The sequence below is a fragment of the Hemiscyllium ocellatum genome, chromosome 11, assembly GCF_020745735.1.
Source record: "Hemiscyllium ocellatum isolate sHemOce1 chromosome 11, sHemOce1.pat.X.cur, whole genome shotgun sequence".
Taxonomy (NCBI): Eukaryota; Metazoa; Chordata; class Chondrichthyes; order Orectolobiformes; family Hemiscylliidae; genus Hemiscyllium; species Hemiscyllium ocellatum.
In genome coordinates, this window is record NC_083411.1 from 17,227,413 (window position 1) to 17,244,504 (window position 17,092).

The 17,092-nt window shown below is 40.5% G+C and overlaps 1 protein-coding gene across 2 annotated transcripts in view; it reads left to right on the forward strand.

The window, feature by feature from the left end:
* Positions 1 to 17,092, forward strand: part of si:rp71-46j2.7 (sorting nexin-25) — a 67,635-nt gene that overhangs the window by 24,117 nt on the left and 26,426 nt on the right. Inside the window, exons 4-10 of one of the 2 annotated variants that reach the window (XM_060832429.1) lie at positions 2,957 to 3,099; positions 5,984 to 6,131; positions 7,572 to 7,621; positions 9,334 to 9,542; positions 10,993 to 11,079; positions 14,082 to 14,210; positions 15,839 to 15,952. In XM_060832429.1, the coding sequence (XP_060688412.1) occupies positions 2,957 to 3,099; positions 5,984 to 6,131; positions 7,572 to 7,621; positions 9,334 to 9,542; positions 10,993 to 11,079; positions 14,082 to 14,210; positions 15,839 to 15,952 (880 nt within the window). The remainder of the gene's footprint in view (positions 1 to 2,956; positions 3,100 to 5,983; positions 6,132 to 7,571; positions 7,622 to 9,333; positions 9,543 to 10,992; positions 11,080 to 14,081; positions 14,211 to 15,838; positions 15,953 to 17,092) is intronic. The other variant, XM_060832431.1, reaches the window with a different exon arrangement.

The following is a 17,092-nucleotide window of genomic DNA, read 5'->3' on the forward strand; positions in this document are numbered from 1 at the left end:
CATCTAACTTGTACACCTTTGTGACTGTAGGAGGGAACACCCAATGAAAACCCATGCAGACACGGGGAATGTGCAAACTCCATACAGTAGTTCAAGGGTGGAGTTGAACCCGTGCTGCTGGCGCTGTGAAGCAGCAGTGCTAACCGCTGAGCCACTGTGCCATTTGCAACTGGTTAGCTAATGTGGTGGGACACTTGCCTGTGGTTATGAATGTAAGCCATATTCCAGAACAGATTCTGTAATGCAGGACTAAAGAAGTGAAAGACTGTCTGAGACTCTAGTATGTGAGTGAGATATTACATGGAACCTCTGCTTGCCTGATCCAGGTGTGCCAATGGGTGTTAGTAAATCCTTTGGCGCTGTCAGATAAAGTGTATTCTCCCTGTGTTTCCAACTTCAGATAACACTGTGCAGGAGAAAGCTATTTGGCATAACATACCTGTACCTGCTCTTTGCTTGATCATTTAGATCACACTCAAATGCTGTTTTGTTGTACTCTTACAACTTTTTTCATTTCAAATTCAGATACACTGCCTGAGTGGGTAGTGGAGGAAATTAAGTGAAGATTATTCAATGGGACCCCAGCAACTGCTGAAAGCTAAAACTAAAGATTCTGGCCTTCTGGGAGCTTGACCCCACCCATTCAGGTTCTTGTATAGTTCCACCTTTTTCAAAAAAGACCCAAGGCCTCATAAGCTGTCTATTTTATTGGTGTTGAGCAGACCACTTGATACCTCTGTCTTTCTTCAGGAAAATAAATGATTAAATACACCACTTAAAGCCAGAGTATAATTACAAATCTGCTTCTGCTCCCTCTCCGGGTTGTGCATTCTGGATCACAACAAATCGCTACCTAAAACAGAAAAACTACTCTCTGTTCCCAACTACAAAATGAAATCCAGAAGAAAGATGTTTTCTGCAAAAGAGTCACTGGACCCAAAACATGAACTCTGTTTCTCCCTTGGCAGGTACTGCCAATACCTGCTGAGTTTCTCCAGCAACTTGTTTTTGTACAGGATTTTTCAATGTCTGTAGCAAGTGGAGGATGGAGTAGTCTCTTAAACATAGAATGAGTTCACTTTCCTTTAGGAATCAAGGAATGAGTGTCAACAGAGTTTAAGTGAGAGGCATGATTTGGAGATGCCAATATTGGACTGAGGTGTACAAAGTTAAAAATCACACAACACCAGGTTATAGTCCAACAGGTTTAATTGGAAGCACACTAGCTTTCAGAGCGCAACTCTTTCGTCAGGTGGTAGTCACCTGATGAAGGAGCAGCCCTCCGAAAGCTAGTACTTCCAATTAAACCTGTTGGGCTATAACCTGGTGTTGTGTGATTTTTAATTGAGTGAGAGGCAACTGTCTGTGTGAAGTTTGCACATTCTCCCTGTGTCTGCATGGGTTCTGCTGTATCCTTTGGTTTCCTCACTCGGTCCAAAATGTGCAGGTTAGGCCATGCTAAATTGCCCCATAGTCTCCAGGAATGTACAGACTAGGTGGATTAACCATGGTAAATGCGGGTTACAGGGATAGGGTGGGGTGACGGTTGGACGTTCTTCAGAGGATCGGTGCAGACTTGGTGGGTCAAATGGCTTCATTCCGTACTGTAGGGATTCTATGATTCTAATTCTTGCTCATTCCTGGATTTGTGTCTGTTGGTATAAATCAAATCTGTGTCCAGGCTCCATTGCCATCACAGGTTGTGTTGAATCCACTTTATGTATTGTTAAAATTAGAAATATGAGAATATAAGAAATTCTTGTTATTTGCAAAAAATATTGATTCAGGCTGATTAGAAATCCCATCTAAGGATTTTTAAAAATAATCTTTTATGGGATTGGATGTTGTTGCTCATTCCTAATTGCCTGATGAGCTATTTCAGAGGGCAGGTAAGGGTCAGCAACGTTGGGTGTAGTTCTGGAGTCACACATCAGGTTAGGATGACTGATTTCTTTCCTTAGTGAATCGGATGAGTTTTTACAGTAATCAGGGATAGCTTTATGGTTACCTTTATTTGTTGATATTTTAATATTATTGAATCTTAAATTCCACCAGATGTGGGGTGAGATTTGAACCCACATCCCTGGAGCATTGCTATCGGCCTCTGGATTAATAATCCAGTGAAATTACCATGATACCAATCTTCTTCCTAACCATGAACATGGGATCAAGTGAGGTTTTGGTTCATCATTCTCCCTCAGTGCTACTTGTAAGGTGGAAAGTATCAATCATAACAGAGTACTGTTCCACAGATGATTGCAATGTGGTAGCTTGTCCAGTGGTCAAGACCCTCCACCTACTGTCCTTAATTTCAATTAGTGTTTGCCGGAAAGAAACCTTGAGCACAAGTCTTGGCTGATTTTGTTTCTAAAATTACGCCTGGGACACTGATCACAGTTGCCGGTCTCTGTAATCCTGTGGGTGAGAACAGCTGAATTATCACTTCCAGAGACAGAAGTTGTTGGGTCACATCAAAAGAATGCCACATGATTTTACTATATTTAGCCATTGAAACATAACATGGAGTCACACAACACAGTCCCAACCAGTCCGTGCTGAACGTAATCCAAACTAAACTAGTGCCACCTGCCTGCTCCTGGCCCATATCCCTCCAAACCTTTCCAAGTGTCTTTTGAACGTTGTAATTGTACCCATATCCACCACTTTTCCAGGAAGTTCATTCCACATGCAAACCACCATGTGTGCAAAAACAAGGTCACCCCTCATGTCTTTTTAAACTGTCTCTCTTCTCACATTAAAATTGTGCCCCTTAGTCTTGAATCCCCCATCCTAGGGAAAAGTCAACCACCATTAACTCTGTCTGTATCCCTCCATGATTCTATAAAATCACTTTTCAATGTTACATTTTCCGGTGAACTTCAAGATCTATTTTGACATGCTACAAAGTAAAGCCATCCTTCTTTACAAGAAAATTCACCGATATGTCCGGTTACAGGGAGAAGATGTTCCAAACCCGACAAGAGGAGGTCTTTTTCCTGAGGAAGGCTGCAGAAACCCTGATGTGGAATCTAGTTCCGGATTCATTGTGGAAATTAAACACTTATCAGCAACTACTGAAGGAAGTTGTTGCTCTGAAAGGCAGGTACCAGCACTGGCTGTGTTAAATATACATTACTGTGTTGTCTTCTGCCCTTGTAAATGTTGGCTCACCAAAGATTTGTTTCGCATATCCTAACTCCTCTTTACCCATCATCCCTGCGCTTGATGACTTACATTGGTCCCTTGGATCTATGTTGAAGGTATTAAACAAATGCATTTTATGATTGTCCTTTGACCTAGCTGGAGACTTTGGTTAAAATTGCCAGACACCCTAAGAATTTTATGCGCTTTTTATTTTCGCTGCCCCTCGGGATTTTTAAAGTATTATTTTTTATTTTGCTTTATGCACAATTCAATAAACTCTAACAAAAACTGAATTTGCTGGAGAAACTCAGCATCTATGGAAAGAAAGCAGAGTTAACCTATTGAGTCCAGTGACCTTTCTTCAGAGGTGATGGCAGGAAGGGAAAGATAGTGTTTTTGTTGAAGACAGGGGATTGGGGTTGGGAGAAAGGAGTGAGAGGATAGGGAAGATGGAACCCAGAGAAAGTGAATGACATTTTGGGAAACTCGGGGATGGATAATCTGCTCAGCAGAAAGAAAAGCTGATAAGGGGACCAGACATAGGTGGCTTCCACACAGCCAACCCATTTAGTCCTACTTTTATAAAGCACAAATACCACCTTTTTCTAGCTTGATCAATTGGGTCAATGGGCTGAAGAGTGGCAGCTGAAGTTTAATTTGAGTAAATGTAAGGTATTGCATTTTGGTAAAACGAACAAGGGTAGGACTTATACAATTAAATACAGGGCCTTGGGTAGTGCTGTACAAGAGAAACCTAGGGGTTCATGTACATTTGGAGTTTGAGTCAATGTAGACAGGGTGGTTAAAAAGGCATTTAACACACTTGCCTTCATTGCTTAGGCCTTTGAGTGTAGCCGTTGGGTCATCATGTTGAGGTTGTAGAGGACATTGGTGAGGCTCCTTCTGTGTCAAGTTCTGCTCGTCCTGTTACACAAAGTATGGCTAGAGAGGCTTCAGCAAAGCTTTACCAGGATTTTGCCAGGAATGGAGGGATTAAGCTATAAGGAGAGGCTCAATAGGCTGGGACTTTTTTTCACTGAAGCATAGGAGGTTGAGGGGTGACCTTTACAGAGGTTTATAAAATTATAAGGAGTATAGAAAAGGTGAGTGGCAGGTGTCTTTTCCTTAGGGTTGGGAATTTCAAGATTAAGGAGCAAATTTTTAAGATGAGAGGAGAAAGATTTAAAAAAGACTTGGGGCAACATTTTACACACAGAGCAGTTCATGTGTGGGATGCCCTCCCAGAGGAAGTGGTGGATACAGGTACAATGACAATGTTTAAAATACAATCGATAAATATATCAATTAAGAAATGTTTGGAGGGGTATGGGCTAGGAACAGGCAGGTGGGATTAGTTTAGTTTGGTATTATGGTTGACATGGACTGGTCGAGCTGAAGAGTCTGTTTCCGTGCTATATGACTCTACGCCTCTACTTAGAGTTCTCAGGAAGGGTCACTGGACTCAAAATGTTAACTTTGCTTTCTCTTCACAGATGTTGCCAGACCAGCAATTTTTGTTTCAGATTTCCAGCACCTGCAGTTCTTTTATTTTAATGCAATAAACTGTGCTGTGTTTCTTTTCAATGAGCTTTTACTATGCTTAGTTAAGTCTTGACATGCATCTCTTGCTCAAAGTAAACACAAACCAACTAGATTGGCTGCTTGAAGATTCCAGGCTAGAACTTGTCTGGAATCAGCCTTCATGAATCTAGTAGGTGTACTGTAAGTTTGGTGTTGGCTTTAAGAGATTCATTTATCAAAAGGTGGAAATGCTAGCACTTATTCAGTCCAATGCAATTCCCTGCAATCTGTTAGAAGACCACAGGAAGTTGAAGCAGGAGTTGGCCGCTCAGACCCTTGAACTTGCTCCTCTATTTAGTAAGGTCAGGTCAGATCTAATTATGGTGTCACTTGCCTGACCACCGTATCCCCTGATTCCCTAACTGAGTAAAACTATAACTCAGCCTTCAATGACTCACCCTCACACTATTTTCTTAGGAAGACAATTCCACAGGCTAACAATGCTCCAAGAGGAAATAATTCACCTCATCCTAGTCATGGCACTGAGAGTATGTGGCAGCAAGAGGCTTGTATCTGTGACAAAACATGCAACCATTCCTTCCTGATATCGTTGGTGCAAGGGACTGGTCTGTGTGTCACTGGCCAATTTATACCACCCGCAATCCCCCTCCATCCTAACACATTGAGCCTTGCTTTCCGATCCACCTGAAGCTGTTGCACACAGGTCATTCACCCAATATTCTGTAGAATGGGACAAGCTAAATACTAGTAACTGCATTGGTTGATCATTGAAATTGTTGTGCATCTTTTAGCTCTGTGATTTTGTCAGAATTTTTTTAATATAATGGTTTAAGGTGTTGGAGGAAGGTGCAAGTTGGAATTTTCAAGGAAATTTTCTTAGAATGGAATATATGTGATTTTTGCTGATTTCAACAGCCAATCTCCCGAACTAGTGCTGAGCTTAGATATTGAGAAATGTGTGGCTGGATAAGCTGAAGTCAACTGGAAGGTGACTCATACTGAGAAAGACAGCCTTGCAGCAGTAACATGCTGAGAGCGTGCTAAATTGCTTAGCCTCCCACATACAAGGCAATCGTCAAGATAAGAAGGAGGGCAGTGCCAACAGAACTGCACACCAGCATGGCTCAGCCTAGAAAGGACTGCTAGGCGTGATAACTACAGTGAATCACAGTGTATAAGGCATTATTATATGTAAAATATATGAATATTGCTATAATACAATCTAAACCATGAGAAAATAAACATTCATTGTCAAATTGATTTTTTTTTAACTCCAACATATTTCCCAACTGCGCAGTTTTGGAGGAAGTGATAAATATGGTCTGTGATCCGGATTTTATCAATCAGACATTGATCAAATTTCTGGATAAAGATTCAGGTGAAACTAAAGAAGTTAAAGACATTGAAAACCCTCCCCAGAAAATGGGAGCAAGTAATGAAATCAAGTGAGTAGAGTTTTTATAATGCACGATGTACTTTCTATCTTCCTCCTGCTAGAATAAAAAATTATTTCTTTGAGTGAGACATCATTGCACTTTGATCCCATTCCTGATTGAACTCTGATCCCACTTGCAAGGTCATATTCCTGCCTGGGGCTTAAAATTGGACCTCGTGGAAGTCATAGAGATGTACAACATGGAGACAGACCCTTCGGTCCAACTCATCCATGCTGATCAGATATCTTAACCTAATTTAGTCCCATTTTCCAGCATTTAGCCCATGTTCCTCTAAACCCTTCCTATTCATATACCCATCCAGATGCCTTTTAAATGTTGTAATTGTATCAGCCTCCACCATTTCCTCTGGCAGCTCATTCCATACACACACCACCCCCTGCATGAAAAGTTGCCCCTGAGGTCCCTTTTATATCTTTCCCCTCTCACCCTAAACCCATGCCCTCCAGTTCTGGACTCCCCCACCCCAGGGAAAAGACCTTGTCTATTTATCTTATCCATGATTTTATAAACCTCTATAAGGTCACTCCTCAGTCTCCAACCTTTAGGGAATTCAGCTTCTCCCAATAGGTAGAATCCTTCAAGTCTGGCAACATCCTTGTAAATCTTTTCTGAACCGTTTCAAGTTTCACAACAACCTTCTGATATGAGGGAGACCAGAATTGCACAAAATATTCCAGAAGAACCAATGTTCTGTACAGCCGCAACATGACCTCCAAACTCCTGTACTCAATGCTCTGACCAATAAAGGAAAGCATACCAAACACTGCCTTCACTATCCTACCTACCTGCGACTCCACTTTCAAGCAACTATGAACTTGCACTCCAAGTCTCTTTGCTCAACAACACTCACCAGGACCTTACTATTAAGAGTCTAGGACTGAGGAAGGCTTTGTAGCTGGGTCCAAACCATCCTTACCTGATATTCACACATATGTACTTGGCAGAGTTTCTGGATAAAAATCAGGAGGGGGTAGCCATGACAGCTAGTGTTTCTTCCTTAATTCAGAACCACCAAGGCCAGTTATAGTTAATGGGATTAGACAATCCATGCCAGACTGGAGATCGAGCTTTTATGGGCTAAACCCACACGCTCATTAAATAAACTCATCTATCCAATGGTGGAGAGAGATGATTAAAAGAAAGCACTTGCATTTATATAGCATCTCAAAACATCAGGAAATTACAAGCTACCACAAAACAAATTAAGTAATTTTGGAGTGTGGTCACGGTTGTAATGTAGAAAGTTCAACAGTTTGATTTTAGTCATGACCATCGAATATTGAGCAAGGGTCCAAAGAGAACTCAATTGCTCTTCTTCAGAATAATGCCACAGAATTTTATGTATCTGACTTAAGAGATACACAGGCACAATAATAATTTAATGTATCTTATGTGTGAAGCTGAAATATTATTGTTCCATTCCTGCAGAAATTGTAATATTCCTAAGGAAAACAAGAAAAAGAAATCATACAAAAAGGGTGAGTAATTTTCCTAACAGTCCTTTGTAAATTTTTTTACATCTTTGTCGGGTTGTGCATCTTGTGTCATGTTGTCATCACTTTAGGTATCTCCAAATCTTTGACAAGTTGCTGCTTCATGAACACACAAACATGTAAAAGTTTCCATTGGTGCTCCAGGACTTGGTTGCTCTCTCAATAGAGATAGGTGACTGGTGAAGAGTTTAATCTGAGCTTCACCACACCTCAGCCAAGGAGTGAGGTTGAGAGGATGGGAGTTTTGTGGTTCAATTCTGCTGTCCCTACTATAGGAAGAATGTTGTTAAACTTGAAAGGGTTCAGAACCATTTTAACTAGGGCTTTTGTATAGCCATGATGCTTTGATCTGGTGTACTTGAAGTCCTTGAAGGAAGAACTCCAAGTAAATTTGTGTGTAATACTTAGTGCTCTCAGAGGTTGGGAGCTGATGTTTTGTTGTGCTGAGTTGTTTTATTTATTTATTAATAACCTTTACTGATTTGCCTATTTTGCACATGGGTATAGTTGTGTTTTGTTTGTGTTGGTGTTTTTTTTCTCTCTTTTGTTGTTAAATACCCATATTGAGTAAGGTTTTTTCCCTCTCTTGGTGGTTTGTTAGTGTTGTATTTTGTTTGTAATTTTTTTGGAAGAAAAATTTGCTTTTAATAAAAATATCTAAAAAAATAGGGTTCAGGAAAGATCTACAAGGATGATATCAGGCTTGGAGTGTTTGTGATATAGGGAGAGGCTGAATAGACTGGGACTATTTTCCCTGGAGCCTCAGAAACTAAATGGTGACCTTCTAGGGGTTTGTAAGACCATGAGTGACATGGATAGGATAAATAGTCCAGCTCTTTTCCCCAGGGTAATGAATTCCAAGATCAGAGGGCATAGGTTTAAGGTGAGAGGGGAAAGATTTTAAAGGGACTAAAGGAGCAAAGTTTTCACACAGATGGTGGTGCGTGTATGGAATGAGCTGCCAGAGGAAGTGTTGGAGGCTGGTTCGATTACAGCATTTAAAAGGCATTTAGATGAGTATATGAATAGGAAGGGTTTAGAGGGATATGGGCCATATGCTGGAAAACCAGGATTAGATTAATTTAGAATATCTGGTCAGCACGGACGAGTTGGACCAAAGGGTCTGTTACCATGCTGAACATCTCTGTGACTCTATGGCAACCTCAGTCCATATGGAAGCAGAACCCACACCATTGCTGTCACTCTTAATCACAAACTAGCTGTCCAGCCAACTGATCAAACTGACATCCAACATGAGCAAGTAACCATCAGATGATTTTATACAAAATCTATGTGACTATCTAATTTACACTCTCTTGCCCTTTTGAATGTTGGAATATCTTGAATTCATGAAAAGTCAGATGATCAATGTTCTCTCAACATCAATGAACTTCTCTGTTACTTTTCCACTGTAAACATGCTTCATGATGCTTCTGCTGTATGTTTAATCAACTTCCCATAGATTTTAATTTTTCAAAGCACTCAATCTTTATTGCAGCCGCTTAATTTTTTCATCTTCTCCATGCTCTTCGAGACAATGGAAATCTTGTTTCTTTTTTGCTGTCATAAGTCAATTTACCTTCATTGTATATATAATGCTCCTAGGATGGAAGTTCTGATGCTCTTTTTTTTTACATTCTGGAATTGTTCACTGGTTTTATTGTTTAATTTTGATTCGAATGTTTATTCCATTCAAGCATTCAATTCAAAGTTTTCAAAAATATTTAAGAGATCCAAAAAGAAGGGTGCTGAAACCAGTTCATCATTTGGCCACACAGATGAAGTTGATGGAGAGTCTTGTTCTGAACTTGAAGCTGTTGACCAGAGCTTTAGATCATTTTCTACAGATGTGGAAGACAGTGTTGACGATTCTGCAGAAGAAAAAGACATCAAATTTCCTGATGAGGTCTGTGGGAAATTCCTTTAGAAGTAATCTATAGCTGACGTAGTCAATGTCTAACTTTTCAATGGTGGTAAATAATGAAAATATTTTATTCTCCTTTAGATTTTTAAAGTATTTCTAAGTTTTTTTTTCTCTCTCCTACAAAACTTTTCTGAGAGGGGAACAACTATATTAGAATGGCCTCAATTGTCTCCTGTGTTACTTTGGAAAGGAAGATTTCTTAACCTGTTTTAGCCAGGAGCATAGTTTATTTTGAATAAGGATTCTTCAAATTGTAGAACACTCCTGGATCAGTTCTGGGAATTGTTCACAAAGGCTTGTATTATTTCATGCCACCCAGCACTCTGATGTTCTACCAAACTTGGTATTGGTTTGTTCCTACACAACTTTTAAGGTTCAAAAAACCCACCCATTGTTACTGGATTCATTATGATCCTAAAATCATACAAAACAATACACATCACCTTAATAATGTGCCCCCTCATTAACCCTTTATCTAAGGGGAACAGCTTCATCCTAGCCACCCTGTCCATGTCCCTCATAATCTTATACACCTCAAAGAAGTTCCCTCGCAAGCTGCTCTGAAGAAAATAACCCAAGAGTTTCTAACCACTCTCAAATAAACTGCTCCATCCCAGGCAGCATCTTGGTGAACCCCCTCTGCCAACCCCATTCCAGTCCAGAGTGGCCTAACCAAAGCTTCAAACCAAAATCCTTCCAACACATGCCAGTGTTGAGAGTGGGAGATATTCCCAGTCAGCCATGTGATTGAAAGAATGCTAGCGCTTCTTAAATTGCTAACTCTGGCTCCGAACCACAAAACAATATAAAGGTAGATGTTGCCACAGCAAATCAGACTCCCAGAGTGAACTGTAACACACCATCACACCTGTTTGACATTGAATCAAGTTCTGTTTGACTGCTAGATGAAATGTGTAATAAGTAATGGGGACTGGAATCCCATAATGGTGAACGTTGGAAATAAAGTATTTGCATTCTCGGTTTTAGCATGCTGCCAGTCCCTAGTTAAGGTGAATTCCTGTACCTTTCTGGGGTCTACCTACCAATCTTGCATCAACTTGTTGAGAATAGCTAACAGACTTAGAAAGGATCCCAGAAAATCTTGATTGCAGTCCACTGCCTTCCTGTGGTGGGGGTTATGAATTTATACATGATGGTGAATCTTAGGCCCTCACTGTTTTGGTGATGTGTTCAGTCCGTTGGCTCTTAGTTAGGCCATCCAGACTCCCCATTGCACTGGCTAATTTCATCTTGGCCATTATGTGATGAGATTTTCTTGCCATTGATAAGTGATTTTTAAAAAATTTATCTTGCCCAAACCAAATCTAATCTAATCTAATCTGAGGATCTGCCATCAGTAAAATCAAAAGAGTTTATGTTTATGCCAATATCTTGCATAAATGTTTTATGGTGCTGTATATTTAAAATTTAGATGCTTGAATGGCTGAAAGAAAACCTTCTTATTACCACTGAAAATGAAGAATCATCACTAAGAAACTGCAAGATCACTATTTCAATGGTATGTTGTAAATTAATTTCCTAAAGCACACATCATTCTTGTGGTATATGTTGTGGTTGTTTGGTTTTGTTTTAATGTATTTTTGGATATTACAATTTAAACAGAAACAATCACTTTCATTTTCTAAACTTTTCTATCCTCAAAGGAAATGGCTTAGTGCTACGGAATGGAGCAGTCACCCATATTAGGTCTTTTGTATGCAACACAATATTATGTACAGTCAGTTCCACTATAAGACCATGAGACCATAAGACATAAGAGTGGAAGTAAGAACATTCGGCCCATCGAGTCCACTCCGCCATTCAATCATGGCTGATGGGCATTTCAACTCCACTTACCAGCATTCCCCCCGTAGCCCTTAATTCCTTGTGACATCAAGAATTTATCAATCTCTGCCTTGAAGACATTTAGCGTCCCGGCCTCCACTATAACACGATAGTTCTGTTCTCATGCAATCCTGCGCTGTAAGAAAGTCACATGAAACCAGCACCATTTAAACTAATGGGGCCAGAATTGCATTATAACCAATACACACTTTAAAACTTTGTGCTTTCGAAATGGTGTCCCCATTTCATCAATTCTGTTAAAGCAAGTTTGCATTAGCAAAACGTCCATTATAGCAGAATGACCTGTAGTTGGATAGAAAGGTTCTGAGCTGAAAATGTGTTGCTGGTTCAAGTGCAGCAGGTCAGGCAGCATCCAAGGAACAGGAAATTCGACGTTTCGGGCTAAAGCCCTTCATCAGCATCCTGATGAAGGGCTTTAGCCCGAAACATCGAATTTCCTGTTCCTTGGATGCTGCCTGACCTGCTGCGCTTGAACCAGCAACACATTTTCAGCTCTGATCTCCAGCATCTGCAGACCTCACTTTTTACTAGAAAGGTTCTGCTCTTGATAATCCAGGCTTCAGTGCAACAACCACCCCCAATTTCATTCGTGCAAATTTTAATATTTCTCACCTTTGACAGCTTTCAGACTCCTCTCCATGAGATTGTGAACTTCTGCTCTTTTTACAAATTGACTAAGAAGTAGCTGGATTGTCTGAATTCACTTTTCTTTAGAATATCCTGTTCAATGAAAGCCTTGTAGAACCATGTTTTTGATTCCGGTCATGATTTTAATCTTTCACTTGGCATTGACTGTAACCAGTTGGGCCTCATAGAAAACGAGTTTCCTGATTGGGACTGTTAATCTGGTTGACAGATTAAAAAAAAAGGAGTGTCAGAGATACTGACATTCTGACAGCTGACTCTAAAGAGGTTGTATTAGAGTCAAGCACTGTTCACATGTAAAAGGTGAATTGGCGAATGGATACCTGCCTCTGTGGAGTTATTTCATCCTTCCTGGCAGCTGTCCCTGAGGCTGAACCAGACTGGTTGCAACTTTGCACTCCTACCTGACTCTGCAATGGACTTCTGATTATGAATCTCCATCAGAGCTATGACCACCTATTTCCACTTCCATAACATTGCCTGACTCTGCCCTGCCTGGTTTTTCTGCTGCTGAATCCCTCATCTGTACTTTCACTATCTCCAAATACGATGATTCCAATGTCTGGTTGAGCACTGATCTATTTCCCTCCAAAAATCTGAGGTTATTTAAAACTGCTCTCTGTGCCCTGATTTGCACCAAGTCTCATTTCCTGTCACTGCCATGTTTACTGACCTACATTGGCTCCTGAATAAGCATTTCTTAATGTTGAAATTTCATCCATCTTTTCAAATCCCTCCATGATGTTGCTCCTCCCAGCTTTTGTTTATCTCCTCCAGCCTGACAGTCTCTGAAATATCAGTTCCCTTTCATTCTGACTTCTTGAACATCTCTGATTTTAGTTGCTCCACCATTGGTGGTTGTGCATTCATCTGCTGAGGGTCTAAGTTCTAGATTTCCATCGCTAAAGATCTGTCTCTCTAATTCTCTTCATTCTTAGAGGCTGGTCTTAAGGAATTCCTTTCAAACTAAGTGTTTGATAATCTGCCCTAAAAAGTCTTCAAGTCTTAGATTGTATTTTTATATTGTATTTGATTACACCCCTGTGAAGTGCCCTGAGGTAAAAGCAGACTACTACAGATTAGATTAGATTACTTACAGTGTGGAAACAGGCCCTTCGGCCCAACAAGTCTACATCGACCCGCCGAAGCGCAACCCACCCAGATCCATTCCCCTATATTTACCCCTTCACCTAACACAACGGGCAATTTAGCATGGCCAATTCACCTAACCTGCACATTTTTTTTTGGACTGTGGGAGGAAACCGGTGTACCCGGAGGAAACCTTCGTAGACACGGGAAGAATGTGCAAACGCCACACAGTCAGTCGCCTGAGGTGGGAATTGAACCTGGGTCTCTGGCGCTGTGAGGCAGCAGTGCTAACCACTGTGCCACCCATTGGAATGCTGGAAATCCGAATCATGTAGAAAGTGCTGGAGAAACTCTGCAGGTCTAGCAGTATCTGTCGAGAGAGAGAAACAAAATTAATGCTTTGAGTCCAGGATGATGATTTTAAAATGAAGCGCTTTGAGGTTTTTATTACCTTTAAAGATGCTATATGATTGCAAATTTTTGTAATGGATATCTTCCTAACTCATACTATATAATTTGACTGTGTGGCTCCATATTATTAAAAGATTTGTCGGGAGGTGCTGACTGACACATGCTGGAAAACAAGTTAGCTGCCCTCAACACTACTTTGTATATTGCTCATGTGATTATTCTTCAGTGGACCTAGATTGTGAGTGTCTTTAGGTTAATTGATTGTGCAGAGATACCACACCTGAGCTAAATTTGCTCTTGACTAATGTTGTGGTTGAACAGTGACAGCCCTGGCTGATTTCATTTTTTAGCAGGAGCAAGGGACATAGGAACCTACAAATCAGAAGCAGAAATAGGCCACTTGGCTCTTTTCACTTGTTTCATTATTCAACTCATGGCTGATCTGATCTGATTGGTCAAGGTCTATCCTGTCCCACGAGGGAAAACATGCTAATGTTACATGTTTTGCAGGTACTTTGGGATGAAATAGAGAATCCAACTTGTGTAATAGATATAGAAAACGTGGAAGTTGCAGAGGAATGCTGGTCTATTGAGAGAGAATACCATGAATTTGAGGAACTTCAGAAAGAGCTCAGTAAGGTAATCAACTTCTTTCTTCAAAAATCCAGAAGTGATCATCTAATTTTCTAAAAGAATTTCTGTAAAAAACAATCATGTGAAAATATCTATTAATGTTGGATTATTGATTGATAAATTTTCGCAATTCCATGTGATCAGTTGAGAAATTTGACTTGCTGTTTTGGAACTGGATATTAAAGTGACTTTCAGCCTCATTGTTTAATCCTCTGAGTACTGGTTTGATTTGTTTTGCCTTCCACACTGGGCTCCCCCTTTCTCTCACTCCCTCCTGAAGGCACTGGTTTCTTGCAGAGCTCCAAGGCAATGTAATCTGGTGGTCTTCTTGACCATGTTGTGTATTTGGATTTTCAGAATGCATTTGATAATTTGCCACATAAAAGGATATTGCACAAGTTAGCAGCTCGGGGAGAGGTAGTGTATTGGCATGATTAACACACACAAGGTGAGAGTCTGGATGAAAGGGCCTTTTGCAAAAAGGCTTTTAACTAGGGCTTGATTAGCTCAGTTGGCTGGACAGTTGTTTTGATATACAGAGTGACACCAACAGCTTGTGTTCAATTCTCATATTGGCCGTGGTCACGATGAAGATCTCAGTTTCTCCACCTTGTCTAAAGCACAGTGACTCTCCAGTTAAATTCAATGCCAGTCATCCATCTGTCAACTGAGAGGGCAGTCTCTGGTACTTCAGCAACTTGTAGCTTCAGTAGTGTCCCGTAAAGCTGTTATGTGACTACAGTCTGACTCTGGAGCTGGTTTGTGATCTTACAGTGGAGCAGAGTTCCTGGGAGGATCAGGTCCTGTGGGTCACCTTGGCTCAAACTAACCTGAAATGTTAGTACCTGAGTAACATGCTTACATCCTGACAATAAATTAATCAGGATAGATCTTTCTCTTTGGCATATAGTAATAATTTATTTGAATTGATACCCCATACATACAGGACAACGTATGAACGGGTCTTTCAAATGGATGTCACTCCTTGTCACCAGATTACTACAGGATGTAGTGAAGACAAAAGTTCAGGCAAATGTTATAATTGGAAATTTTAAGAAAGGATGCTTTCATGGGATGTGTGTGTTGCCAGGAAGGCTGGCATTTGTTGCCTATCTTTAATTGCCCTGGAATAGAGCAGCTTGCCAGGCCTTTTTCGAGAACAGTGAAGTGTCAGCCACATTGGTCTGGAGTTCAATGTTTGCCAGCCTGGCAGAGAGCAGACCTTCCCTGAAAGACATTAGTAAACAAGATTTCTTTTGACAAACAACGGTTTCATCGTCATCATTGTTGAGACTACCTTTATACTCCAGAATTATTAATTGAATTTAAATTCCATGAGCTACTTTGGTGGGAATTGAACCTGTGTCCCTGGACCATTAACCCATGTGTCTGGATTACTAGTCCAGTGACGTTACTGCCACATTAACATCTCCTCTGGCATTGTGAGTTTAGGTCCCTTTATATTGTTGACAAATTTGGAATTCCAAAATTGAAGTCATTGACTATTCTTGCCATTGTCAGAGATTTGACTTCTGACTTTTTCAGTTTGTCCTGCAGTTGAGCGCAGTTTGTAGAAACTGAAAGATGATTTTCTGATCCGTTATTTCACTAAAACCATTGTTCTTCTTTTCCAGACATTCGACACTTTGGTTGAAACAAAGCTACCATCAATCAATAGTGTGAAACCTGACACCATCGACGATAAATTCAAGGAAACTATTGAATGTCAACTAAATGGATTTTTAAAGGTTAGAGAACCAAATAACTTAATAATGATTGAATTTGGTCTGATGAAAATTGAAGAAGATCTGATTTGAACAGCTTCTCGATTAGCATAGTCTTGTTATTCCAATGTTTTCTTTGGGGCAACAAAGGAGCAGGAATAGGCCATTCAGCCCGTTGAGCCTGCCCTGCCATTCAGCATGACCATGGCTGACCATCTACTTCAATATGTTTTCTCATGCTATCTCCATGCTCTTTTACTTCACTGGTATTTAGAAATCTGACAGTCTCTCCTTTAAATATACACAATAACTGAGCTTCCAATGGTCACGTGCTGCTCTCCTAACCAAGCTGTTCCAGTATAGTTACAACACTGACATCTGTTCAGCAATAAGGAAAACTACCCAAGTAAGCCCTGTCCACAAAAAAAAACAATCTAACCTGGCCAATTGCCATTCCACTAGTCTATTCTTGACCATCAGTTAAAGTGATGGATGGGGTCATCAATGGTACTGTCAAACAGTGCCTCCTCAGCAACATCCCACTCACTAACGTTCACTTTGGGCTCTGCCAAGGCTCTTTAGATCCTGATCTCATTACAGATTTTGTCCAAACATTGATGAAAGAGCTGAATTGCATGGGTAAGGCGAGAATGACTGCACATTGACAGCAGGGCTGCATCTGACAGAGTGTGGAGCCCTAAAGGAGCTTGAGTAAACTGGAGTCGATGGTAATTAGGGAGAGGAAAATGTTGCTGATGTTTGCAAAGTGTTGAGCACAATTTATGACTCCTCACTTACTGAAGTAGCCCTTGTCCAAATTGGACAACGGTAAGGCTTGAGCTGATACATGGCAAATAACAGTTACTCCACACAGGTGCCATGCAATGACCATCTTCAATGAGTGAGATCCTAATCGTTGCACCATGACATTTAATGGTGTGATGCCTGGCTTTAACACCCTGGAATACTTTGATTTGTTAGGTTGGAAAGTGTCTAAATCTTTAATTTGTTCAAAACTAATTTAGCCTAATTTAGTTTGTAGTTGGCTTCAAAATGAAATCTGGATTTTAGATTCAAGAGTTGCAAAGTTTGAGCAGGTTTACTTTCAAAGTTTCTTTTGGTAGAGCAGAATGGGGATTATTCAGGTGTGAAGAGCAGAGATAC